This window comes from Megalops cyprinoides, chromosome 25, assembly GCF_013368585.1.
Source record: "Megalops cyprinoides isolate fMegCyp1 chromosome 25, fMegCyp1.pri, whole genome shotgun sequence".
Lineage (NCBI taxonomy): Eukaryota > Metazoa > Chordata > Actinopteri > Elopiformes > Megalopidae > Megalops > Megalops cyprinoides.
The window spans coordinates 5,673,814-5,700,228 of record NC_050607.1 but is presented as its reverse complement, the minus strand read 5'-3'; the positions used below and the strand labels follow the sequence as shown (position 1 = coordinate 5,700,228).

At 47.9% G+C, this 26,415-nt stretch overlaps 1 protein-coding gene across 1 annotated transcript in view; it reads right to left on the bottom strand.

The window, feature by feature from the left end:
- The window catches only part of ptprq (protein tyrosine phosphatase receptor type Q), a 68,323-nt gene that overhangs the window by 32,428 nt on the left and 9,480 nt on the right, over positions 1 to 26,415 (bottom strand). The window contains exons 14-33 of the mRNA XM_036519664.1: positions 25,804 to 26,064; positions 25,141 to 25,301; positions 24,024 to 24,135; positions 23,068 to 23,294; positions 21,996 to 22,065; positions 21,541 to 21,740; positions 21,102 to 21,342; positions 14,085 to 14,213; positions 13,609 to 13,755; positions 13,195 to 13,361; positions 12,420 to 12,942; positions 11,769 to 11,930; positions 11,118 to 11,297; positions 10,345 to 10,452; positions 9,649 to 9,930; positions 9,045 to 9,326; positions 5,454 to 5,574; positions 4,909 to 5,015; positions 4,039 to 4,184; positions 1,195 to 1,363 (exon numbers count right to left, since the gene is read on the bottom strand). Of these exons, the coding sequence (XP_036375557.1) occupies positions 1,195 to 1,363; positions 4,039 to 4,184; positions 4,909 to 5,015; positions 5,454 to 5,574; positions 9,045 to 9,326; positions 9,649 to 9,930; positions 10,345 to 10,452; positions 11,118 to 11,297; positions 11,769 to 11,930; positions 12,420 to 12,942; positions 13,195 to 13,361; positions 13,609 to 13,755; positions 14,085 to 14,213; positions 21,102 to 21,342; positions 21,541 to 21,740; positions 21,996 to 22,065; positions 23,068 to 23,294; positions 24,024 to 24,135; positions 25,141 to 25,301; positions 25,804 to 26,064 (3,795 nt within the window). The remainder of the gene's footprint in view (positions 1 to 1,194; positions 1,364 to 4,038; positions 4,185 to 4,908; positions 5,016 to 5,453; positions 5,575 to 9,044; positions 9,327 to 9,648; positions 9,931 to 10,344; positions 10,453 to 11,117; positions 11,298 to 11,768; positions 11,931 to 12,419; positions 12,943 to 13,194; positions 13,362 to 13,608; positions 13,756 to 14,084; positions 14,214 to 21,101; positions 21,343 to 21,540; positions 21,741 to 21,995; positions 22,066 to 23,067; positions 23,295 to 24,023; positions 24,136 to 25,140; positions 25,302 to 25,803; positions 26,065 to 26,415) is intronic.

Sequence of the window (26,415 nt, the reverse complement as noted above, 5' to 3'; positions counted from 1 at the left end):
CAATCACAGCGCAGTATCGGCGCGGCCCCGCCCCGCCCCGCCCCGCCCAGGTCACACCTCTCCTCCCAGGCACACGCTCACAGAGGGCACACGTTTCAGAGGGCACACATTTCACCGCACTGCGTCCGCGGGCCGACTCCATCGCTGGGCCTGGCCAGCAGGCCCACGCAGCAGGGAGAGTGCCCGCACAGGGCACAGCTCGGCGGGAGGGGGGAGGAAGGGGGGCGTGGGCACACAGGGAGGAAACACGAGTGCTGGTTGCTAGGACACGGACAGGCTGACTGGTATGGGAGGGGGTGAGAGGGGGGAACCAGGAAAAGGAGAGCCCGGGGGAGAAGGGGGCTGGTCTGGACAGGACAGGCTGGAAGCCGGTGGCATCCTCCATAACTGGAACACAAGGAGAGGTTTAAGCCTGGCAGACAGTACAGAGCCACACAGCATATTATTATCAGGTAATATTATAAGCAGTGCAGTCAAAAATACTGTACTCTATCTCACAATCAAGGGGACTGAGCCAATTTTTATTTTTAGCATTTGATTTTGTGGTTGACGTCTACACCACTTTTTCCCAAAATCACGTAAAAACTAAGAGACTGTGACCGTGCATGCACAAAACCTTAACACTAGAAATTAACACTAGTGTATTAACACAGCCATGTTTCTGTCTATTCTGTATTCTTAATCAAAGAGCAGCATAACACTGTCTGTGAACTTTGACATGAAATGCACCGAGCTTTATCACACTGAACCACTACACTGGTCATATATTCTCCACTACACAGACGCTGCACAACAGTACCCCAACATACTGCACCTCAAGTATTTCTGTGGTTTTAAAACATGCATACGACTCTTCACGACTACTTTCTTGCACACTCTTGCTCCTGCTTAAAAAGGCAGGTAAACTTTCAGCACGTTTTGTGAAAGGAAAAACAAACTGGCAGTCTCACAGCAAGCCCCGAAGGGACTGAAACGTGGAGCTCCAAAGACAAAAGGGCCCAGTTTGCAACAGGGACAGGGCTGTTCTCCTTTCGCAAACACGCTGAAAATTTCAAGGCTCTCGAGGCTGGGATCTCAGAATTTTTACGTGATTTTTTTTTTTCCTTTTCAAAAGAGAGCGGGAAAAAATGGTGCAGACATCACCAGGGGGGCTTGGGAGTTTGGGAGGTCAGGGGTACAAAAGCGAATACCCACCGTCCTCCATGGTGTAGAAGTAGATGACATCGCTCCTGACGTCACCGTCCCCCTGTGAGGTGCTGGAGGTGATCCACATACTGTACTGGCTGCCCTTGGCCAGGCCCCCAATCACCACTGAGTGGGGCGAATCGGAGGCCTCGGTGTCTCCACCGGAAACGGGAACTATCTGCGGGACAGACATTTACAGTACATTACATTATTGGCATTTAGCAGACACTCTTATCCAGAGTGACTTACATCAGTTACAGGTTTTTACATGTCATCCATTTATACAGCTGGATATTTACTGAGGCGGTTGTGACAACCTTTCTGTCATTAGTCCTGCTCCTTAACCACTATGCTACACTGCCACTTTTACATTTTACATTTATTCATTTGGCAGATGCTTTTATCCAAAGCCACTTACAAGTGAAGCAGAGTACATCACAAGGCCACATCAGGAGTCAACAATATAATAAGCGCAGCATGACTAGATTTAAACAGTAGGCCAGACAAGGTACAAGCTAGTTGGTAGAGATAACAAGTGCGTTAAACCGTGGAGTAATTATATTTCAACACCAAACCACCAGACACCAGGCCGTGTCACAGCTACAGAGAGAGGGTGGCCACAGCTCACCGCACTCAGCACAAAGAGCGGTCGAGCCACTCGCAGAAAGATACACTGAGAAGCAACCGCTGAATCCTGCCGTCAGTCATTACCAGCCTGAGACTGTCTATTCAAACCATCTGTGAGAACATCTCATCGGCACTGCCTCGCTGAAGGGCTTCTGCCAGCCGGTGTTCAAGCGCTGACTCAAATTCTGAGACATTTTTCATAATTTATCAGTTCAAGGAAGTTCAAGGAAGAAAACGTGAACAATATTGCATCAGCAGTAAACATTAAGTCTGGACAGTCCTCTTTAGCTTCACTTTGCTTTTCCCACTGAAACATAATTTAGTTATGTAAATTATAAGAAGCATATGTTTCATGCCCTCATATGTGACTGTTATGCTCACACTCACGGGTCTGGGAGTGCTGTTAGCCTGGTCTGACACTATTGCTCATTCATACTGAATGGACAAACTTCTGTTCATTTGTGCTGGAAGTCACAGCATCACAAGCTTCTGCTACATAAATTTAATGTAATGCAATAATCTAAAGTTCAGGGCAGGACTATCTTATTCAATTTCCTTTTATATTTTCACCTTTACAATACAACACACATTGGAAATGATAAGAAGAATAGTGAAAATGATACTGTATTATCTGAGCTAAAACAAATGGCCTGTGGGGTTACTTCCACCTTTGACGCCCCCAAACCCAAACAGTGGCGCGTCGTCCCCTGTAATCTCCACTTCCTCTCCAGCGAAGCCGGCATCTGTTTGTGTGTGCTACTGTCCTCTGATCTCCCAACATCCTGAACCAATTGTTATTTACGCCGGCCGGGCAAAGGGGGACGCGAGGGAGAGGGGTGAGAAATGCTAATGACGCGCCCTGTCCCTTTAAAGTGGGGATGCTGATAGAGAAAGTGTGTGATGGGGAGGGGTGGGAGGGGAGAGGGGGACCAAAATGCACCCTGACCTCACACCTCTGCTGTTTGTGCCATTAGCTGGGGAGGACAGGGGTGAGAGGTGTGAGGAGAGGAAAGAGAGGTGTGGATGTGTTTGTTTTGTGTCTGTTTCTGTGTGAGTGTGTGAGGGAGAGACAGAGAGAGAGAGAGAGAGAGAGAGAGAGAGAGAGAGAGAGAGAGAGAGAGAGAGAGAGAGAGAGAGAGAGAGAGAGAGAGAGAGAGAGAGCGGGAAAAGGAGGGTGCCTATATGAAATGTAAGTAAATAAATATCTGTACATTACCATGAATGTTTGTGTAGAGGTGTGGGTATTTATGTACGTGTGTGTATGTATGTGGGGGAGGGGGGGTGTATGAGTGTGTGGGTGTGTATACATTCATAAACTGTGTGTGTGTGTGTGTGTGTGTGTGTGTGTGAGTGTGTGAGAGGGAGAGACAGAGAGAGAGAGAGAGAGGGAGAGGGAAAAGGAGGGTGCTTATATGAAATGTAAGTATAAATATCTGTACATTACCATGAATTTTTGTGTAGAGGTGTGGGTATTTATGTACGTGTGTGTATGTATGTGGGGGAGGGGGGGTGTATGAGTGTGTGGATGTGTATACATTCATAAACTGTGTGTGTGTGTGAGTGTGTGTGTGAGTCTGTGTGAGTGTGTGAGTGTGTCTGAGTGTGTGTGTGTATGTGTGTGTGTGTGTGTGTGTGTGTGTGTGTGTGAGTGTGTGAGAGTGTGTGTGTGAGAGTGTGTGTGTGTGAGTGTGTGTGTGTGAGTGTGTGTGTGTGTGTGTGAGTGTGTGTGTGTGAGTGTGTGTGAGTGTGTGTGTGTGTGAGTGTGAGTGTGTGTGTCTGAGTGTGTGTGTGTGTGCGTGTGTGTGAGTGTGAGTGTGAGTGTGTGTGTGTGTGCACAGCTCACAGCTCAGGTTGCAGTGTTCCGGTGCTGGAACTAAGCTCTTCCTGCTGAGGCACAGCATTCATCTCTCTCAGCACCGCGGCTGCGGATCCAGCCAGGAGCTCAGCGCACATTAAACTGCAGCAAACACATTCCCATCGCATGTGCAACCCTTTCAACAAAACTGCACATTCAAAAGTACGGCTTTTTCACTCACACACACACACACACACACACACACACACACACACAGCAGCTGCCACTGTCAATCTGGGGCCTCTTCCATAAAACATTACACCATAACCACCAGCCCCGCTGCGGGATTCGTACCGTAAGCGCAGATGAAACGCCGTCGTTCCGCACGTTCGTTACTTTTTAATGAAACGGGGTCACCGCGGGATTCTCACCTGAGCGTACACGGTGACATTGTCACTGTAGTAAACAGTGTAAAACTGGATGATGCCATTGGGCTGAGTCGGGGGGAACCACGTGACTTCCACAGAGGTGGGAGTCAGGCTGATGTAGGACACATTCTGGGGAGGATCAGCTGGGACTGAGACAAAAAAAAAAAAAAACACGTTTGTATTATTCTGCTGTCATAAGTCCTGAGTTGGGTATCCCTTGCTCAAAGGAGTGCTCATTAAAGTTTGTTTTTAACAATTTCATTCTGCACAGTGCAACACATTCCTATAGGCCCGCTTAACCCGTTTCCAAAACTGAGAAACAAAGATCTTACAGAATAAAGTGATGTGATCTGGGCTGAAGTCATCTTTTCAAAGATGTACTGCACACCCTCCACACAACAGAAGAAAGATCACACACTCTCATGTTATAGTTTCACTATTAATGAGACTACATGAAAAAGGCTTCAATCTTCCTTCAATGCACTGGAAACTCACACAAAACCCATCTGGCAACAGAATAATCAATATTTCAAACAGGAGCTAGATAACTCTATCTGATCACAAGAAAGAAAGCATAAGAACAGGAAAGAGTCTTGCAAACAATGACACAGGAGCTAACTTTCATGTGAAAATCCATCCCATAAAATCCAGAATATTCCTATCCGTACCAAGGCAAACGTATAACATTCTCCCAACACTTCAACGGCAATGCAGCTGCTGCCATGACGCTGGAGAAAGCCGCTGTACCCGCCTGCATGAGAGCTCGTGAAGCTGATGCGCTAACATCATTGCTGCAACGTTAGAGGAACGTTTTGCGCGTCTCACCTGATTCAGAGGTGGTGAAGGTGATGTAGATAAGCACTCCCCCATTGCCCAGACGGGTCCAGCTCGACACTGAGGCATTGTACTGACCTTCACCTTCCACTTCCACAATCACAGAAGTGACGGTCACGTTCTCCGTGTGATCAGAGGTCAGGTTCCTGGCGCGGTCAGACACATCCGAGAGAATAAAATGATATTAGCCATCATTCAGGGGAGGCTTATCAAATAATTATGCAAAAAAATCAGAGCCTGTCAAACCAAAATTAATGAGTGTGCTGGAAAAGTTTGGTGACCCACTCAAAGTTAAAGTCTGGAGAACAAGTTTTGGTAGGGGTGGGGGGATGGGGTGGGTGCAGTCTGTTTTCAGTGAATTGTCTCTTTTTTTTTTTTTTTTTTTTTTTTACAGTTCTTTCTTCAATCAGTCACTACTAGTATAAAAGCATAGATAGCAAGAATAGAATTTTATGGCCAAAACATAATTGGCATTTTATCACCAAATATGAGAGCTGCGTGCAATGCCAAGAGCAATATACAGGGTCATATGCAATCTAATCATATTCATATTGACCATAACAATGACACTGGGAACAACTTACCACACGCGAACTTGGTAGTAGAGGATTTCTGAATTGGCTTCGAGTGGCGGTGACCAGGACAACTCTACCTGCTTATCTGACAACTTCCTGGCAAACAGGTATCGTGGGGGAGAACTTGGTACTGTTACACACGAAAAACAGCTGTTGTTGGTAAAAAGGTTACCCAGCCTGTCTACAAACACCTGATCACTGGCTACCAAAACATCCATGAAAATGAGCTGCAAAACAAGGCAAAGTTAAAATGGATGAGATATAATCGTATGATGCCATTCAACACTTTAACTGCTGTTCATTATGACTCTTTAAGGAAAGACTATAATACGTCTGGTGCAAATATCTCAGTTCTAGCTACACACTGACACTAACTCTAACCCTTTAAATCCAACTGATGTTTGTTGAGAGAAGTCAGTAGATTCAGCAAATGTGGTTTCTACTGTATGCTGACAGCTGTGATGGAAGATAATCCATGCTGAGGTCATCAGGATTTTTATACTTTTGGACCCTAAACCCTGTTCTTAAGTTTTCCTTAACAAAAATGGCTGGATTCTATCGGTAACCGAGTGCCCCAACACTGCATTTGCCAACATCTCTCAAAACGTCAGACATCTCCTGGATTGGGTTTAGACTCATTAAAGCTCCCGAGGCTGGATTTGAGAAGAGCGAGAAGGGGAGAGGCAGGAGCAGAACGTGTCTAACAGGAGCGATGGGAGGAAAGAAGCCCCGCTGTGCGGAACATTGGACTGCTGTAAACAGGCCGGCTCCCCCGGGGGTCGGGGGACTGAACTGCGTCCTGCAGGAGCCCACATCTGGAGTTCAGATCAACAGACTCAGCAGGAAAGCGCACACACTGTACGCACGCTGTAGCTATACGTGCGAACGCTTACACGGATAACACCCTTCTTACATATGGGTGCGTGTGCTCGCGTGAATAATGTCGACACTGTATAACCACACACGCGCTCACATGGATAATTCTCAGTGTACACGCGCTCACACTCACCTGGATAACCTATATACTGTATGTATGCCCACACACTTACCTGGACAATCCCCACATTGTACACATGTGCTAAAACCTGAATAATCCCCACACTGTACACATTTTGCACACATTCATGGCACAGCAGTTCTTGCTTAAAATCATTCCTCAGTGCTAGGGATTAAACGCATTGTGTTAGAATTTAACCGAAGCCCTTGAGTGGGATATTATGATGTAAACACCTCAATCAATCAATCACAGCTGTTTTCGTTCGATGGCACAGAGCACTTGATGACATCCGTGCAGAGAACCACTGCAAACCAGACCTTGGATACTGCACAGTTTACACAGCACTGGAGGAAGTCTGTAACAGAGCAGCAGAGACTGCTCACCAACTCCCATAGGCGGTGCTAAAATTAAACACATGTCTGTTTGAAATGGAATTCAGTTCAGTTTAATTAGCGCTGTTTGAGTCAGGCTAATGATTGCTTTTTTTTCTGGGAAGAATAAATGATCATTTTCTAATCTAGAAAACTGGTAATGATTCTTATCACTTCAATAATGCATGGCTCAGGCAACAAAAACAGAATTAATTTACGGCTTGACTCTTTGTTAATGCTTTGTGTCTGCTATGTAGGCCAGCCAAACTGGAGCTTGCGCGAGCCTGCTCGTTTCTTTGTGTGTCTGAGAGGGAACAGCCGGAGTGACATATTAGAAGTGTTGACAGATTAGGGCTGGCGTCAACAGCTAAGGCGGACTTTTTTTCTGTATACGTCTTGTTCACAAGGGAGCTTTCAGCTGCAGTAAAACCGCGATTACCCCCTCTGACATTTCCACAGTCTGCGTCATAACACTGTTCTGGTATGAATATAATCATCAACAATATGTTCAGACTCAGACTACATCACAGCCAGCGGAGACCTAACATGAAATTATATTCATGCCACTGTCTCTCAGAGTTATTATGAGAAGCATCATAAACACTCAGTGGGGTATAAAGGTTCAGCTTTACGCTAAACCTGAAGAAACCGCAGATCAGGTTGTTCTCACTGATGCATAAAAGTGTAAATTAGAAGGTCTTCTGGCAGCCTTGACTTTGCTGTCAAAAATGTTAAACCAAGATATGCCTACTCCCCATTAAACTCACTAATGAGATGCATTAAAAGACATGCAGTGTTGTTGTTAATCTAACACCTAGCCGTGTCTTTAACTAAGTGGAGAGTGACGGACGGTCTGCTGCTCACGGGTTACTGACTGTAGATCGTCAACATCTGAAGTGGCACAATCCTAAAATGATTATAAATTAAGTAAGCAATGATCAAGTCACGCTCAGGATAATGGCTAGTATTGCCATGGTAGCAGAGCTTGAAGGATGCAAAGCTGGGTCTATAGAGAACACCGCACACTCTAGAATACAGTCCAGTGTTCTGAGCCGAGCATTGTTACCAGTGTGACATCATTTAGACACAACCTTCCCATTTTTAAATATTCCTGGGTCATAGTATTTTTGGCTTCTGTAAAGGTGAAAGAATTTTTTTTTGCTCAGGGCTCAGGTGCACTGCCAAACCTCTTCCTGCATTGCTCATTTTTAAAGTGACACATAGTCACAGCTTTGGCAGTTAAATACAGGGTTTTATACATACACCCACTATGTTCTCCTTTTCATTTTCAGTCTTCCAACAACAGCAGAGCACAGGGTCAGAGTCTGTGCTTCAACTTCAAGCAGAGGCGCAAAGAAAGGACGCTTAGCCACAGTAACAACAGCACCCGAGAGCAGTGAAACCGCGCCATATGGGAAACCAATAACTGAATATGGCATGGAGAGTGATGGATGGCACCGGGGCAGTTTTAACGCAGTTATGAACGAATTCCAACAAAAGCTGCTGCAGGAAAAGAGATGACAGATTAGCATGACAAAGCCTGGTGGAGTCACGGGTACCTGAAAACGGTCAAACACAGAACCCTCAGCATTCAACGTAAGGGGCTTTTTCACCATGTTTACAGACACATTCCACCTTTACCGTAAGCCGGAGACACAGACACACACACCGCACAGGACTGACTCTGACTGTGACACGGCTGTTCCTTGCTGCTAACAGGGTGACAGGCTAACGCCACCTCTCCAGCTGTTGTGGTTTTTTGAGGTGAGATTTTTTTTTTCCTCTTTATCTTCACGCTGACTTGAATACTTGACTGGAATCGGAAGTTCAGTTCATGAAGCTCATCTCACCAAGGCACACCCTGTACTCTCACAGGAAGCACAGTGCATACAATCCTCTAACGCACCTGCCTGCAGCTGACAGCTGCTTTTCACACTACAAGTCCCACAATGCACCACAGGAGGGCCCAGGCCCTCACATCCCTCAGTGACACCAGCTAAGCGTTATATGCACCTGACGAGCAGCTAGGAGGAGATGATGCAGATGTGAGATGAGGAACCCTGGTTGACATGTTCTGGCAGGACAAAGCCAGTCATCTGTTGCTGCACATTTCCTGTCTTAGTCAGCCAATGGCATGGCTCACAGGGCAACTAGCTACACCCGGGTGATAGGACTCAGCTCGTGCTCAGAGACAGCACCTTCATTGTTGCTGCTGTCAGGCTTTGCACTCACCGTCCTCCAGAGTGGTGATGTTGAGGACCTCACTGCTGTGGTTGCCGCTGCCCAGCCTGGTGCTGGCCCGCACGGCCACCCGGTAGCGGGCGTACTTGCGCAGGTTCGACAGGCGGGCGGAGGTGACGGGCGTGCTGACGTTGAGGTAGTGGGTGGAGTTCCAGTACTCCACCGTGTAGGAGACGATGACGCCGTTGGCCAGGAGCGGCGCCCTCCAAGACACGTTGACCTCGCTGGAGCTGATGCTTTCATAGGTCAGGTCATAGGGGGGGCTGCCGGGAACTGGGAGGGGGAGAATAAAGTTAGGCTGACTGGGGCCCCAAGTTGGGAAACAGTCATCTGCTGTTCACAGCTTCACTGCACCTAAACGAAGCATAACAGTGTTAATAACCCACTGCATCGATGCGGTGGACATCATACGCTTGCTTTATCCATTTTACAATGCAATGAAATTGATAGCAGAGAACAGATGGATTTTTATCATTCTCATAACCGGGTTTATATACATACAGCAATGCAGTTGGGCAGAACTGCTATACTCCAGAGTTATAATCACTGGATGACAGGTGACCACAGGCATACAGAGGGAGAGCTAGCGGCATACCGTCTTCCCCGGTTAACACCTGCAGAACTGCGGACGTTTGGTTTCCGTCGCCGTGCTTGGTGTACGCTCTCACGGACACGTTGTAGAGAGAGTACGGTTCTAAGCCATCGAGAGTCACGCTTGGGAAGGGGCTGTTGACCGCTGCCCTCACAGTCGAGTTTCCGTACAGGACCTTGTAGAACTGGATGATGCCGTTGGGCGTCACGGGGGGTGACCATGTGACGGTGGCAGAGGAGGAGGTGACATTATGCACAGCCAGGTTCACAGGGGGAGAGTCGGGCTCTGGGACACAGAGAGAAGTTTATCGTTTAAAAACAAAGGGAGAAAAAAAGAGAAACGTGACAGATTTATTGGTTTATGTTTTGTACATCTGGCTTTAATTCAAGCTGGAGTGGGTTCTGAACATCTACTCCAGCATGTGGCACACTCTTGGAGGCTATAATCTGTCAGCAGCTGTGAGAGGAAAATATATTTGAATGTGTTGTTATTATCATGTCAAATGCTGTTGGGAGTTCTAGTGAGATGGGTCAGCCCAGCCACGTCAGAGGCGCAGCGATCACTCTAAGAATAGTGTCTCTGACTCCCATATAGTGCAGCAGTATCTCTAGGCCGGAGTGGATGTGTGTATGAGCGTGTCTCTGACTGCAGTGGAGCGCAGCGATAGCTGGACTGTAGGATGTGAACGGACGTGCGTACCGTCTTCCATGGTGACGGCGAAGATGTCGTCCTCCTCGGACAGAGAGCTCTCTCCCACCGCTGTGGAGGCCGCCACTCGCAGCTTGTAGCTGGTGTACTTCCTCAGCCCTGCGGGTCAGGCAGTCCAGGTCATTCATTATAGAGACGGCGGAAACACAATCAGGTGTTAACAAGGCGTGGGCTGGGCGCTTAACTCATAATAAGGAATGGTGAGGGCAGTCACGCACACGTGAGTTTACAGATATTTACAATGACCAGCCTGACAATTCCCACAAGCTGTGCCTTCACCAGGGCACAGCATGCGTTAGACACTGACTGAAGCAAAACATGGCTTCATTAAACATACACATAAACTGAGGCGCAAGAGAGTCCAGCTCAAACTACTAAAAGGAACTGACACTGCAAAATGTGGTGGCAGCGAGGGACATCTACAGCTATTCTCTTAAATATTATCTTAATTAGTGGTGATTAAATAATCACTTAACGTACATCTGACTTCAGGCTGACATACTGTATATATCTTAAGAGCTTCAGAATTTTTTTTTGATAATGAGACCCAGACAAAGAGTTTAGCTGGGCTCACACAGTCCCTTTGCTGTGATCTCTTGTAGAACCACCACGCATAACCAGCAATGTACCTCCACATGTCAAAGACAACACACAATTTAACTCTTATGCCTTAGAGCATTCTGTTAGACCTTCTCTCATTTCGCATGTGTGAATGGTGTGATTCCTGCTCGTCTCTGAGGGGAATCAAGGTGTCAATGTCAGACCTGAGAGGACGACGCTGGTCTCGTTGGTGACCCTCTGGAAGGCCTGCTTGCTAAACAGGTCCAGGCCGTAGACGGTGTAGTGCGTGATCTTGCCGTTGGGGTTCAGAGGAGGCTCCCAGGACACCCGGATGGAGGTGGAGCTTATGTTCTGATAGGACACGCTTTGAACGGAGCTCGGCACTGAGTGAGGACAACATGAGACAAGGCACCCAGCGTCAGTTACACAAACCCCACCTCAGAGCTCTGGCTATTCTCTGGAGAAAGCAGAGAAGTATTATAAGGATGGTCTGTTGGTTGAGTGCTTGAGCTGTCCAAATACTGTCACTGGGTATTACTTACAATGTGCTTATTTTGTCCCAATAACTAAAATAGTCAATTGCCAGTGTGAAATGCATATTAGATAACAGGCAAATCCTGATTTTTTAGGGAACAATCCCAGGTCTTCTTTAAGCGTATGGAATTGTGTACGGTTTAATAGTAAGTTTAGTTTAAATGCATAACTATTGTGAAGTGATGAATAGCTGGTCTCCTTTAAATGCACTGACACTGTGTATTGGTGAATGTTAGTCCTCATTTAAATGCAACGGGGTACTGGTGAATGGTAGGCCTCTTTTAAAAATGCACTGGCTTTGTTACCGGTGAATGGCTCACCTTGTTCTCTGGTTTTCTCCCTGATTTCAGACAAAGGGCCCTCTCCGACCGCAGTGAAGGCAGACACGCTGAAGGTGTACTCAGTGAAGGGACTGAGGTTGGTCACCACGTAGAAGATCTCGTCAGCAGAGACATCAATCACCTCCAGACTAGAAGATGTTACTGGGAATCAGACAGGAAACAAAGCAGTTATGATTGTGGCACTCCTTCTGTAAGTGAGGAGTCCTGTGTGGCTTTTATACCCAGTGAAAAGGTAAGCACATCAATCAGAAAATCAACAGCCACACCGTAATGACTGCTCATTTTCTAACAGAATTTTTTTTTTTTGGCAGAATTTGAGTTGTCCAAAGATAAAACATTGCCATCTTTGCCAAGTTTTCAGTGATTCCTGCAGCTTCACTCCTCTCTCGCAGGAAGGCCAGGTAAACAGAGTGTTGGTATGTTTAAATATTTAAATATTTTATGTCCGTGCAGCAGGATCCAATGGCCTGCCCAGGAGGAAAGAGGACACCTCAAACCTCAATTCAGCATAAACAAACTGTCCTTCTTTTACAGGGCTGGGGAGGCGTGGCATTCCTGCTAAAAGGCGCAGGGACACGAGTCCCCCGGAGATGATCTACAGGTGGGGTCATCTGATGCAGGGCGCTCCACCTGCGGCGGTGTGGTGGTTGCGTGATTTACCCGCTGCGATGTCGGCGCTGACGGCGGCGCGGGTGGAGAGGCGGGGCTGGGCGGGGCTGGAGCTGAGGGCGGGCGGCCGGGCGGTGTCCTGCGTGCCTGTGGGAGGGGGGTCGGTGGAGAGGGTGAGGGCAGCCGTGGCAGGCCCGTCCTCAGCCTCGTCGGTAAATGGCAGGGGGTGGGCGGTGTCGGTCAGCCAGGGGAGGGCGGTGTCGGCAGGGGTGGAGGTGAGGGAGAGGGCAGTGGTGGCAGGGGCCTGGGTAGCGGAGATGGCGGAGGCGGTGTGGCGGGCGGTGGCAGCTTCTGTGAGGGTGCTGGCTCGGTTAGTGAGGCTCGTGGCGGACAGGAAGGAGGAGAAGGTGACCGCCGAGGCCGGCGGCGGGGCCGTCGGGGTGAAGTCGCCCAATCTTTGGTAAGGGTTAAACAGGCGAAAGGTGGCGTCTCGTGCACGGCGAAGTAACATACCATCGCTGTTCAAGTGAGTTCCATTCAGATCCTACAAGACCAGACCCCAAGGGTAACAATGTTTATGCAAGAGGGGATTTTGTGCATTCTTAATAACGTATAACTATTATCACTAGTCCAGTAAAAGATGCAGTAGTGGAATACCATACATGAAAGCACATTCATTTTCACATTAAAATATTTCTGTAGCTGCACCACCTCCCAGAGAATGATTCAGCTATGTGACTCTAATGTGTACTTCGCAGATAAACAAAAACTGCTGACACTGAAAAGAGATAAATACCTCCGTACGGCCTACGAGAGTAATATCTCGAACCACCGTGTCCCGGATCAGAACCAGAATCTTGTACTGGGTGATGAGTCCATTGGGTTGACTTGGACTCCTCCATGAGAGCCTCACCGAGGTAGAATCAATGGCTGTGGCCCTCAGCGCAAGGACTGCACTGGGAGCTTCTCAGCAAAACATAAACCCATACAAAAGCTGTGTTAAACGACGACCAGTGACAGAACACTGCAACAGGTTCAGGCACACCTTGCTTCAGAGTGTTGTCTACTACTGCCACCTGCTGGTGGCTCATAACCTAATTCAACCTTTAACCACCAGGGGGCGATAAAGCTCAAAGTACACACACTGTAGTAGACATATCGCATTGGTCATGCAATGACAACAGGACATATGGTGTGGTGTAGTACTAACCCTCCGCAGGGGTTAACACAAGGGTTTCTGCCTCTGGTCCCAGAGCGCCTGCAGACTTCGCCCGAACCACCACTCGGTAGTGAGTGTATGGCGTCAGGCCAGAGTACATAAATTTCAGATCGAGGGTGCTGTTCTCAAAGATGTAACCTAAAAATAAAACGCATAAAAACATGTCTGTAACATTCCCTCAGAAAAACAGTGTCTCTAAAATAATGATGGGCCTCGTGGCACAGTGCATTCGTATCTCGCAACCCGCTTGCGCAAAGGGTTCCCCTCTGCTGAGGTTATGATGAGTTATGACCCTGGCGCTGTCAATTAAAGCCTTTTGTTTTACCGCTTCCCTCCAAAGAGAAGAGCCTGCACACACGCTGATGTGGACTGTGATAATCTATAAATCAGGGCTCACTTATTTCAGTCAAACTGTCGTGGGGCACAGACACCCCACCTCAGAGGGGCACAGGTGCCCCTCATCTCACCTGCGGGCCCGTACAGCTCGATGACGTAGCTGAATCGCCCCGTGACGATGGTGGGGGGGTCCCAGGACAGGGAGAAGGATTTGGAGGTGACGTTCCACACGGACAGGTTTTGAGGGGGGTCCTCGGGGGCTGCAAGGCAACAGGATGTGATTAGATCACAGCAACGTTCAGCAACTCAGCCTCCCTCAACACCAAACAGATCTCACAATTTCGTCATCGACAGCACACTCCTGTCTCTATCCAACACAATCATCTTAAGAACCACTCTGAATTAAAACTGTCCTCCAACTTTCTGACTTAATACTGTATTTTAACACTGAATAAATTAACTCCCATTAAGCATTTTCAAAAAAAAAAAAAAAAAAACATTCCTGAAACTTCACAATCAGCCACAATGTCTCATTGCAAAAGAGCATCGTCCACTCGAGTCCAGTCTAGCCATGCTCCACTCTCCTGCACCTGCTACAGGTGGATCCCAATCAGGCAAAAAAAAAACCTCTGACTACTGCAGTTTCCAGCATCAGTGGATCCACACAGACTGGAGGGGAGTGAGCAGAACCACACTCCAGCCAGCTGGATGGGTGACAAAGTCCAAGCACATGTCACCCAACATCGTGGACGCTCCTGCCGAACATTGCCTGAAAGCCCAGGAGAACGCACCAAGACGTCCGAGCACCTTCCCAATGATTGCCTCCCCCTTCCCAAAAGCCAGCCCCCTCTACACTCACCCGGCCCCACTCTGCACAGGACGTGGGTGACAGCAAGGAGCAGGCCAAGGGTGAGTGGGTCCCGGAGCATGACCGCAGGTACCAGCGAGAGTGAGAGTGAAAGGAGGAGAGAGAGACAGAGAGAGAGAGAGAGAGCATTCCTGCTATTCTACTCCTCTTCCCCACCTCCTCGGCCCACTCCAATTTCTCCTCTCCTCAAGATCCGGCTATTGGGGGGGGTGGGGGGGGTTCCACTGCTGGGGGTGCTGTCCATCACAGAACCCCTCCACCCTCCCCCCACAAACACCTGTGAGCTGGGAGGGGGGCAGAGCCTCTGACACAGAATGCGTGATTCGGGGAGGATCTATCAGAGACTCAGCTCCTTACTGTGTGTGTATCCTGTATGTGCAAGCCAGGCTTTGCCTGAGAGCAGCACTGCTGCAGACCAGGGCGAGAGGCTCTAGAGATGGCTGAGTGGCTCTCTGAGCAGCTCTTGCTGTGCCGGTTGCTGGGTTGTGTTGCTTCCACGGGTGAGAGATTTGTTTGTTTTAGTGTAAATACCTCGTGTGCTTTTGAAACACAGGCTTCTCTGCACAGCTGGGCAATGAGTTTTTTTTGGCAGCGAACAGGAAAAACATTTATTATTTCACAAAAAACTGGACTCCAAATGTTGCCAAGCTCATGAAAGACACTTATTTAAAAGTATGAATTTGACACAGGAGAATTATTAGAATGACATGAAGTTTGGATTCACTGCAGTTAAACTAAAGTTCAACTGCATTTTCATGTAAAAACGCAACATATAAACACAGACCACTACTACTACTACTTATAAAATATGTTTTGCTACATTTGGTGACTAAATGGGCAGTTGTTCATCTTAAAAACAGCATCTTAGGGGAGATGTTACAGACATTCAATTTCCTACTAAGCATTAGGCCATAACAATACCTAAAAATCTATAAAGGCATTTACAAAAAACAGAGCAATACAGTATGCCAGAAAATTACTTTTAAATTTCATTCAAAGCATTGTTTTGATTTGAGTTTCCTCCCTGCTTTGTGACTGATCACACGCAACTCTAAGTGTGTGCCTCTTCGACCGAAAATGTTAAAACCCGAGAGGACACCACAACAGCAGATGAACAGACTGTCTTCTCTTCCCCATACTGACTTCACTGAGACAGTCACAACAGCACGGCCCTCTGAGCTCGTGTCTCTGAGTTTGGCGCTGTTACAGCGTGACACCATAGCGTGTCAGTAATTCACATACACATACACGCTTGACATGGGGGAAGGGACTTGCCAAAGGGCTGATAAGGCCTGCTCCGTGTCATCTCCACACCACCGATGGCACACGGCAACCCGACCCGCAGGCTTCCTGAGAATAACATGCATTTCCATTCCCTCAGCAGGGAGCCTCGAGCTTAAAATCACTGCTCACATCTTACAGAGAACGGCAGTGTAGCATAGTGGTAAAACGCTTTGGATAAAAGCATCTGCCAAATGAATAAATGTAAATGTAAATGTAAGGAGCAGGGCTCGTAACTGAAAGCTTGCTCGTTTGATTTCCCGCCGGGGCACTGCTGCTGTACCCTTGGGCAAGGTACTTAACACAGAATTGCCCCCACTAAATATCCAACTGTATGAAAGGTTACAATTTTTACACGTTATCCAATATAAGCCACTCTGGATAAGAACATCTGCTGAATGACAATTATGTACTGTAACACAGCCTTCACCATGTGACCATGGCAAACATTCCTAAAACATTTCCAGGCTGTTTCCAGGCATCAGCGGAAGCCAAGATTTCGACAGGGTCCCGTTTGGGACCAGGAGGGATGCAGGAGACGGGGCCGAGCACTGCCGGCCTGTCCCGGAGCGCCTGGCATCGTTGGCGTTTCCTCCTGAACCCCACACAGCAGAGCCCCGCTGGGGACGGGGATCAAAGGAAGGTCAGCCTACATTTCATCTTTCAAAAGCGCTGGCTGAACTTGTGAGAGGAGAGGCTGTTTGAAATGCAGGGCGGCACAAAGGAGACCAACCCGCCATTCAGAGCTCCATTAACGGGACCAGGGGCCCGGGCATTCCACCCCCCAGCAAAATTCTGAAACTAAATCGCTCCCCAAGAGCCAGAAGAGAAAAGGATGGTAAAAACGGTATGATTCTTATAATAAACCAGACTCAACTTTAATAATAAATATAATAAATCATAAATCAGCTATGAAACTAACACAGACGGATCAGGGCCCATAACTCCAAAAAGTTGCTGGTATGATTCCCATGTCTGGCTCTGCTATTGTACCCCTGGAAAGGCATTGTTTCTGTAAATATCCAACTGTATAAAAGGATAACTTGTAAATACTGGAAGGAGAGTAAGACAGTCTGGATGATTCAGCATAAAAATGTAATCTATACTGTACTATGAAAGTCTCAGCAAACAGCAAGGAAACGAACATGGAAGCTTCGAGACATGATAAAAGCATTATTTTCATGCCTCTATGAATACCCTGGGGTATGTCTAGTTCCATTTCTCAATCAGCATGCCTTTGCTGTACAGCAAAACAACGTTGGGAAATAACATTTATCAAAAACAAAATAATCATTCTACAATTCATCTCCAAGGCTCTTCTCTTTCACAGCCTAGCAAATTGAAAAATTATTCCTCCTGAATGATTTAATGGTGAAAAAGTCAGCACAAATTTGCATGGTTGCGATAGCTTTCTATGTCGAGTGCCAAATAAGTACAAAGACCTGCTCTCACTCAATGTCACATTCTTGTACACCAAGAGCTACAATAACAAAATTAATTAAACCCTTAAAGAGGGACTTGGGACATTTCCTGGAAACACAAGCCCCAGCTACACAAATGATCATTCATTTTTCCTTATCAGATGGTGGCTTGAACTTAATCAAAAGCTTCACCGCATGACCTCAGGAACAACACCAGGAACGGTATCAATTTGACAGGACATTCTGGGCTTTAATCAAGGTGACGGCCTCTTCTATGAAGAACACGTCATCGCAGGCAGTGCTACAGCGAGCTGGAGAAGCAACAGAGGCCTTTAAAAGCGCTGTAATGCAGATGGACTCTAGCCGATGCAAAAATCAGCCACGCCAGCACAGTCAGCTTTGTGCCTGGATTGGTGGACCCTGTGTGAAGAAGCTCTTTGTACTGCTGAAGTAAGCGGGCTAATCCAGTGTCCGGTTTAGGTAGAGAATGCCACCTACGGCACAGAACTTACCCTGCCCACCTGAGAAATGCTGTCCCTGCAGCGGGCTGCCATTTAAATGCCAGAGAGAGCTACCCAGGACACCACTGCCACTACAGCCCTGACCTGTGCCAGCACTGCTATGCGGCTTACAAGGGGCCTTATTCTCAGCTGCGATGCAGCCAACCTCTGCACAGGTGACAATGATCAGCCATTAGGCTCATCTACCGTGCAAGAAAACTCTCTCATCGTCGCCCATTTTATCTCACAAATAATGCCAAGCTCATGGCTTGGCATGTTTTTCTGGTTTTGAAACATTACGGCACTGTGATAGGGAGACGATGAGGGAGTGGTACGTGCAGCCAGGAGTGTGCCATCTTCTCTTAGTTGTTCGTCTTGTTCTCGATTTCCTAACGCTGTCCTCCACATGGCGGCTGTCTGATAAAAAGGACACACTGCAAACACGGGTGCGCTATTAACGCAATCCCGTCAGCTCCACCTGACACATCGCAACGCAGCTCACGCCAACACGCCGGGCATCGGGCCCTGACCAGACAACACAGCTTCCTGTCAGCGACGCTCCTCCTCGCAATCTCAAGACGAATTTCAAAAGCCAGAGCTCACACCTCAAGCAAAGAACTGTCCACACTGGCACAGGGTCTACACATTTACGCCAGACAAAATGTTTTACTAGCAGGATACTCCTTGCTCAGAGCCAACATCAACAAAATTCAGGACTTCCATTCCATTCACACGTGTAAGAATAATTCTTTGAATTTCTCACTATAATGCCAATGACTGAAGAGTACCACACGATGTAACAGATGCTTACAGCAACTGCACATTAAAAACATACAGTATACGGCATACAGAGACATCCATAGCTGCTTATGACAACCAATATTGTTTGCATTCTCTATTTTATTGCTACACTGAAGAAACTAATTTTATCCCGAATGTATAAGCCATGCAAACAAGCTGAGAGGTTTGTCTCAAAACCAATTTAAAAAATGCATAACTGCAGCAGAATTCAGTGTCTGCTGGTGTTACAATGGAAGCTCTCATCAGATATTGAGAAAAGGGTTACTCAGATCGGTGAGTGAGTATTGAAAGGTTGCCACCTGAGGATATCAACTACACAGCAGGTTCCGCTGCAAAGAAATCCAGCGAAAATCCTCATTGCATTACATAAGGTTCTACATTATGCATTCGGCTCTGAGGAGATTTACCAAGGTCTGCCTCAGATAGTGTTTCCCACCTTCCTCGCAATGAAGGACAGAGGAGCAGAGGTCAAACTCAGCAAGCAGACAAGAGAGAGAAAGAGAGAGAGGGAGGGAGGGAGGGAGGGAGAGAGGAAGAGGGGAGACTGAGAACTTAATGAAGTCCTGCTGGACTACATGTCCAAGCAAGCTATTTCAGGGAAAAACAATCCCTCGCTCAACTAGTTCAACTAGGAAATACATGCCAGCCGCCAAAAAATTAACAGGAATGTAATACTAACTATCAATACCATGTTTAAATCAAATTATGCATTTTTGTCAGACTCCTGATCAGATTATCTCCACAGTGGGTGAGACTCACAGGAACACCGAGTGGCAGATTCAGCTGAATTTCTTTGCGCTTTGCCCATAACTTTGAGCAACAATTTCAAACAAAGTTTTTCTCCAGCATCCTTCCCTCATTTTGTGGATGGTCAGACCACTGCTGCGCAAGAAGCAGGGAGAATAGCACTTTATATAAAGGTGCTACTCTGGTAGAACGTATACCTCGACTCACACAGGAAAGGCAGTTTCACAAGTGCCACACCTCACAGGCTCCACATCATGTTTCAGCTTGATTTAATCCAGTTTTTAAAAGTGAAAATCTCTAAACTGTCTTCTGGACAGGGCGCTTCTTACCGTATTAGAGAGTTCCCTGTGAAAGGGGTTTAAGATTAGGAACACAATCTGAGTGACCTATAACAGGGGTAGCCAATGCCACAAGGCTGAATATTGCAGCTCCAGGAAATGAGTGCATCTAGCATCTACCCAAGGCCCATTAGCCGATAACATCGCATGAAGCGAAGCCAACTCCAGACTCACGATAAGCCAAAGCATTTGATCCGGGCTGGCTGATACTGGAAAAAGACAGTTTTAATTAAACGCTGTCTTTTCAAATGTTAAAAAATGAACTTTTACCATTTTAAGAGGTGAGCGTTGCAGCCATTTGTCATCATTCCTACTTGACTGTGAGGATTTTTGTCACAGCAGGCAATAAACAGCACGTTAAATCTAAGGGCGCTGCAGTGAGGTCGTATTGTATGACACTTGGCACAATGACACTCCTCCAATGACAGGAAGTGAAGGAGCCGACCCAGCATGCCTTTCCTCTGGAGAGGGTCCAGCACACGTTCGCACCCCTCTCCTCCCACCCTCCCCCCATTTCACACCTCAGCACAGAATACTGATCCCGGATCAGGATAGCCTCACTCTGACTCTGAGGTGCTGATTCAGTTAACCATGCCCTGGGCTGACAACGGTTCAGCCCAACCCGCCTCCCAGTTCTGACAGTCAGTAAGAGGTGGACTATACCCTTTTTGGACAAAGACAAGCGGCTCCAGTACTCCAGGGTGTTACTCCCTGCGTTTGTTACCGTTGGCAACAGCAGGTCAGACGACACCCTATCCTAACACCATCTGTCTTCTCACTATCATACCTGGTGTGTTGGCAAATACCCAAACTAGTCATTGCAAAAATACACATAAATAAATAATTTTTTTTAAAAGCATACTCTCAACATAATAGTTCTCCAGCTGATTCCCTATTATCTACCACTTACACAATGTAATCTAGTCATTATGCAAACAAAGTCTTAGTTTATTGTTTAAGCACTTGATCTGCGATTCCCTGTTGTCCAAACTTTTGACTGGTACTGTAGCTGCTGGCTTCTGTTAAACAGTTCTGTGATGGAATGGAGCCCAACACATTCTCTGAATGAAATGATGTTACGGGAGTTAAGGCCCTACAGAGCGGGATCCCCTGTCCCTGCTGTGGGCCCAGCTCTGAGCGATCCCGCAGTAATGATTCACAGAAGCCTTCTGGGAGAGCGGCTGGCAGTCACCTGACTCCGGCATGCGGACCATGTAGCTGGCGATCTGGCCCTCGCCGTCGCTGGTGAAGGCGGACACCTCGAAGACGTAGGCGGTGTAGGAGCGCAGCTGGTCCACCACCACACTGATGGGCACGCTCCAGGAGGAGGCCGGAGGCAGAGCTGACAGGGTGATGGGGGGCAGGGAGGCCGAGGTCAGCAGGGAGGTCTCTGACGGGCTGGGAGTGCCACGCGATAGGATCTCTGCTGCGTCCTGTCGCACACAGAGATACGCAAGCGCGCACACACACACACACGCATACATACCATACACAGCACACACACACACACACACACACACACAGACTAATTAAGTCACAGTGCCCACCTCAACATCCCAGCGCTAGGCTACACTACAGCATGATCAATGCAGTGATCCACACTCAGCACCTAAAGCCACATGGACACGCACATTACAGTGGGGCAGCACCCCGTTCATGATGTCCTCCGCGTTGATCTCCAGAGTCTTCACAGTCTGACCGGTGCGGGCGTGCTTGGCTTTGATGGAGAACCTGGTGATCAGCCCGTTGGTGCGCCGGGGCAGAAACCACGTCACCTTTACCACTGAATGGTTGGTGGCAAAGGCCGTGAGGTTTGTGACCAGGCCAGGAGCTGTAGAGGGACATAAGCACAGTGAGCCGTTTTGACTCATTTCCAGGTCCAGAGATGGAGAAACAGTGTGCTTGTATTGTAGCATCGCTGCTGCAAAAATTCTGTCCAGATCCTCAGATCTTAACAGTGTGTGGATTGGCTAATACAGTGGGCATGATAAAGATGATGAGCCATTCACATGATCTAAAGATCTATAAATTTGTGCAGCTTTGATTAAAAAAAAACAAGTCCAGTGTATGAAACAGAGGGACCCACGAGCTTCAGCTGTTTTGATGTAGAGGGACTTGCTGAAGACTCCGATTCCAGCATTGTTCTGTGCTGCCACCTAGAGAGAGAGAGTGAGAATTACCTCAGCTGTCACCAACACATTGCCTCCATTGTAAATTAATTGATCACATATAGTGTACTGAAAAAAAACTCTGAACAGAGACAAACACATATGCAAGGCTCTGCTTATAAGAATCCACTGCTTATAAGAGAATAATAACCTGAGACAAATAAACTGTATAATATGATATATCATCACCTGAGCTACTTATCCCAACAGAAGCTATGTTGTAAGATCAACTGCTGCACTAAAGCCAGGCTCTGGTCATATCCTGTGGAGGATCTCTTTTTTTTGTTCTGTTTTTTTCAAGCCTCATTATTTGTGCAGCATCCACCTGGCTTGCACGGCAGCCATTTTGTGTCTAACTGTTGCCCAGACATCAGCAAATGCTACTAATGATATTCTGTCCTTTACATGTCATGAACACTTGTCACATTGATCACACATGATTTAGTCACTAAAACAATCACCACATGCCGGATCCATCAAGCACAATGCATGCCTGTTCGTTCCACTTTTACAAATGACCCTACAGCTAATCAGACACACAAACTGAGACCCATTGTGCAACATGATACACACCCTTTTCAAAGAATAAAAACAATGACCTTGAACTGAAAGGGTAAAGCACTGTCACATGTCACGGAGATCATTTATGGACAAAACAGATCTGTCATAAACAAAAGCAAAACTGTCCCTACAGTCCGTGACCTCTGTCCACCAGATCAATAATTAAACACTAGCCAATTGAGAAGGATCAGTTTAATCCAATCACACAGCATGACTTCTGTCACATGCCTGATCAATTTGAAATCATCACCAAGAAAAAAAAACCACAGCATGTGACTTTATACTGGAATGCTCCATTTTATAGCCTGATATGGCTTGTATGTGTATGGATTTCCAGGAGGCTTGGTTTTCATTCTCCACATGCTCACACACACACAAACACACACACATATATGCAGGAGCATGGCCAGTCTGCAGGTCAGCCGGTACCTTGATGTTGTAGGTGGATCCGGGCGTGAGGGTATTGAGGAGGTATTCTGGGATCTCCGAGGAGGTCAGCATTTGGTTGAAGGTGGACTCGGGCCATGGGCACACTTCTTTGTACTTGATGGCGTAAGCGTGGATCTTCCCGTTGGAATCGGTGGGTGCGGTCCAGGAGAGCAGGATGCCTGTGGATCCTACCCTCTCCCCTTCCAGATTCGTGGGAGCCCCTGGAGCTTTGGGGTGATTCAAACACATCCCATAAACACCAGGTTCAGACACACAGTGTGATCACGCTCAACCGACCCGTGATCCAATCACCTCAAGGACTCAATCATGACCAACTGAACCGCAATCGCCAAAATGGCGGCGTGGTAAGCGAGATGGATAGACGCATCAGGAATGTGATGAGGAAAGCGGAGAGGACACACGTTTTCTCAGGTCATGGAGCAGCGAAAACAACACCAACCTTTCCTGGAGGGTAACGAATCTGCACTTCACACTGATATCATGTCATGCTGTCGAACAGAATACGGCTGACGTCCTGACACAACACCATCACCTTTTTATTTCACTAATTCAATTAACCAGTTCCCTGCAGGGACGTTAAAAAACAAATCAGGTAAACTTTTTTTGCTGGACCCAACAACACTTTACAAACCATCCTAGCAAAGCACCATTTACCCAGGGGTTCAAACAACGAATTAATATTCTAACAATTATTGACTTGTCAAGAAAACTTCACCTTCATTTCAAACTACTGATGTTTTTCCATCCAAAAGCCTGAGGCGGTCTTTAAACACACAGGAAAGTCAGAACAGATCATTACATTATTAACCTGTCCTTATAGTCTTACAGCCCGTGATTCTGATAAGGCACCTGTTACATTGGTGGAATTTAGTGGAGTGCTTAGAGTGAGCACCTGGCTCTCAGGTGAAGCACATGCTACACTCTTCAGCACTTACTGGACTCGTTGGTGGTGATGAGCCGACTGACGGGCGAGCTGAAGGAACCCGAAGCGGCCGCGGTGACCGTCGCCGTGTAGGACGTTCCCGGGGTGACACTGAACACGTCCGCCTTTCCGGGTTCCAGAGACACACAGACAGACACAAAAACACACACACACAAAAACTCATAAAAACTCACATCCACATGGGACTGCAACCACTCACCTCGAACACAACCTGGGCTCCACCTCAGGGAGGGAAAGCCCTCCCCCCAGCCTTAGCATTCGCGTTCCCCCGTTTTGGGCCGTGCGGGGGCCCAGGCGCTGAGAGGACAGAGGGGGCCAGCGGAGGGGGCCGTACCTGGGCGTGGAGCGGGGCCAGGAGCAGGGCGAGCAGCAGAGAGAGGGGCGCGCGAGGCATCATCGGAGGACTGCCGGTCTCATGAGGCTGCTGCACTGGGCTGCGCTGACCGCTCTACGCCAGGCTTACTCCAGGGAGGAGGACCACATTAAACATTTAAGCCTGGCCCTGCCACAGGCTGCCACATTAATAATGAGCCCTATTACTCAATCCCCGCCCGGCCTTCCTTACACTGTTACCGCCACTGGCACCTGACACCTGGCCCATGTGGGCGGGGAGGGGGCCCGGGAGGGGGAGGGAGAGGGGGAGGGGGACGTTTAAAGAGGCCTGGAGCTCTGCAGCTCGGAGCGTTTCTGATCAGGTGCTGCTGGGCTGGAGGTGGAAGCGCACCTTGCTGACTGCTGCACTCTTCCCCCTATAAGGCTGTACCAAGGTGGCAACACTAATGCCGCTGGAGTACGGCACAAGTGTGGGGAGAAAAACCGGCCGTGATCTGTGCTGAGCAGGGGGGGAAAGGGGTCTTTCAGAATCTCCATGTGGCTTGGAAACAGAGATAAAGATGGAAGAGCACATATCCTGGAGGGGACCCGGCTATAGTGTAGTGTCTGAAAGAGAGAAGGCCTGGGATAGTGTTATGTAGCAGTGCTGGGAGTACCAGCTGACCCGCAGAGATAGGAGGGAGGTGCAGTGACAGGTAATCCCCCCCCCCCGCTGCAGCCGGGGGGTGACAGGTGGCGAGGAGGTGTCGGGGAAGTGTCGGGGGATGTGACAGCACCTGCAGGCCTCCGTCCCGCAGGCTGCGGAGGGTGACCCGGCCATGGTTGGGGGACAGGTCCAGCTGGTACCGGTCCACACAGCCGGACGGGCTGTTCCAGCGCAGGGAGAAGCTGCGGGAGGAGACGCTGGTGACGCGGACACCCTGCGGGCTGGCTGGCTCTGCACCACACACACACACGCAGACACACACGCAGACACACACACACACACACACACACACACACACACACACACAGAGGATGCATGTTGGTCATTTGCAGTTTGTCTGATTGATGTACACCGCACATACACATGCATTACCCTGCACACATCAATCCCCAACACATTTAAGGCATCAAGGATTTGTTTTGTTTTTGTTTCCTAAATCGCCTTATGAAATATAGGCTACAGTTTTGATTATGTAAAAAAACCAAGCACTGGAAAGAATGGGATTAAAACTCTGTACTTCAATGTGGATCTCCAAGGAAAACAGTTGGGCAAAGAAAGCAATTTTACACCGAATGCATCCTGAGTGATGCCATTTGTCTATACACTGAGTTGTCAGGAGACTGCATAAAGAGGCTGTCTCCAATCACGCTTGGCACTCAGCTTCAGACTGCAGTAGCTGAAAAGACTGCTGAATAAACAGGTCTGAAAGGAGTCTGCGGAGTCTGACCCTCACCTGTGGTCACAGTCAGAGAGGCAGCGGTCCCTCCGACCCCATTCCTGACCCGCTCCACGGTCACGTTGTAGGTGCATCCATCCTGCAGGCCAGAGGCAGTGTAGGCCAGGCTGTCCTTGGACACATTGACTTCCTGGACCACAGAGTCGTTCACCACGGTCAATCTGTAATGGTCGAACGGTCCAACCGCGGATTCCCACGTGATTTCAGCAGACGAAGAGTTAACGTGTATCAGAGAGAGGGAGCGGACGCTGGCGGGACCTGAGGACACAAGCATGTTTCTCACACGATAGGCAATCATCCATACCGTCATACACAACCCCTCATCACAGCAGCATGCTAGAATTAATATGGGTGTTCACAGTAAACACATTTTACAGTGTATTATAGGGACTAAGCCACTGGCCTTGTAACAGCAGGGTCAAATACTGTGCAGGATACCACCAGTGTACACATGAGCAGACTGCTTCAAATGAAATGCTTCAGCAGTAATATAAGTATACATAAACATGCAAAAATTTATATTTTAGAGAATGTGCTTCTGGCTAAGTCGATATATATAAAATATGTATATTTCAGCTATATTTGCAATAAATTCTTGGGCTGAGCACA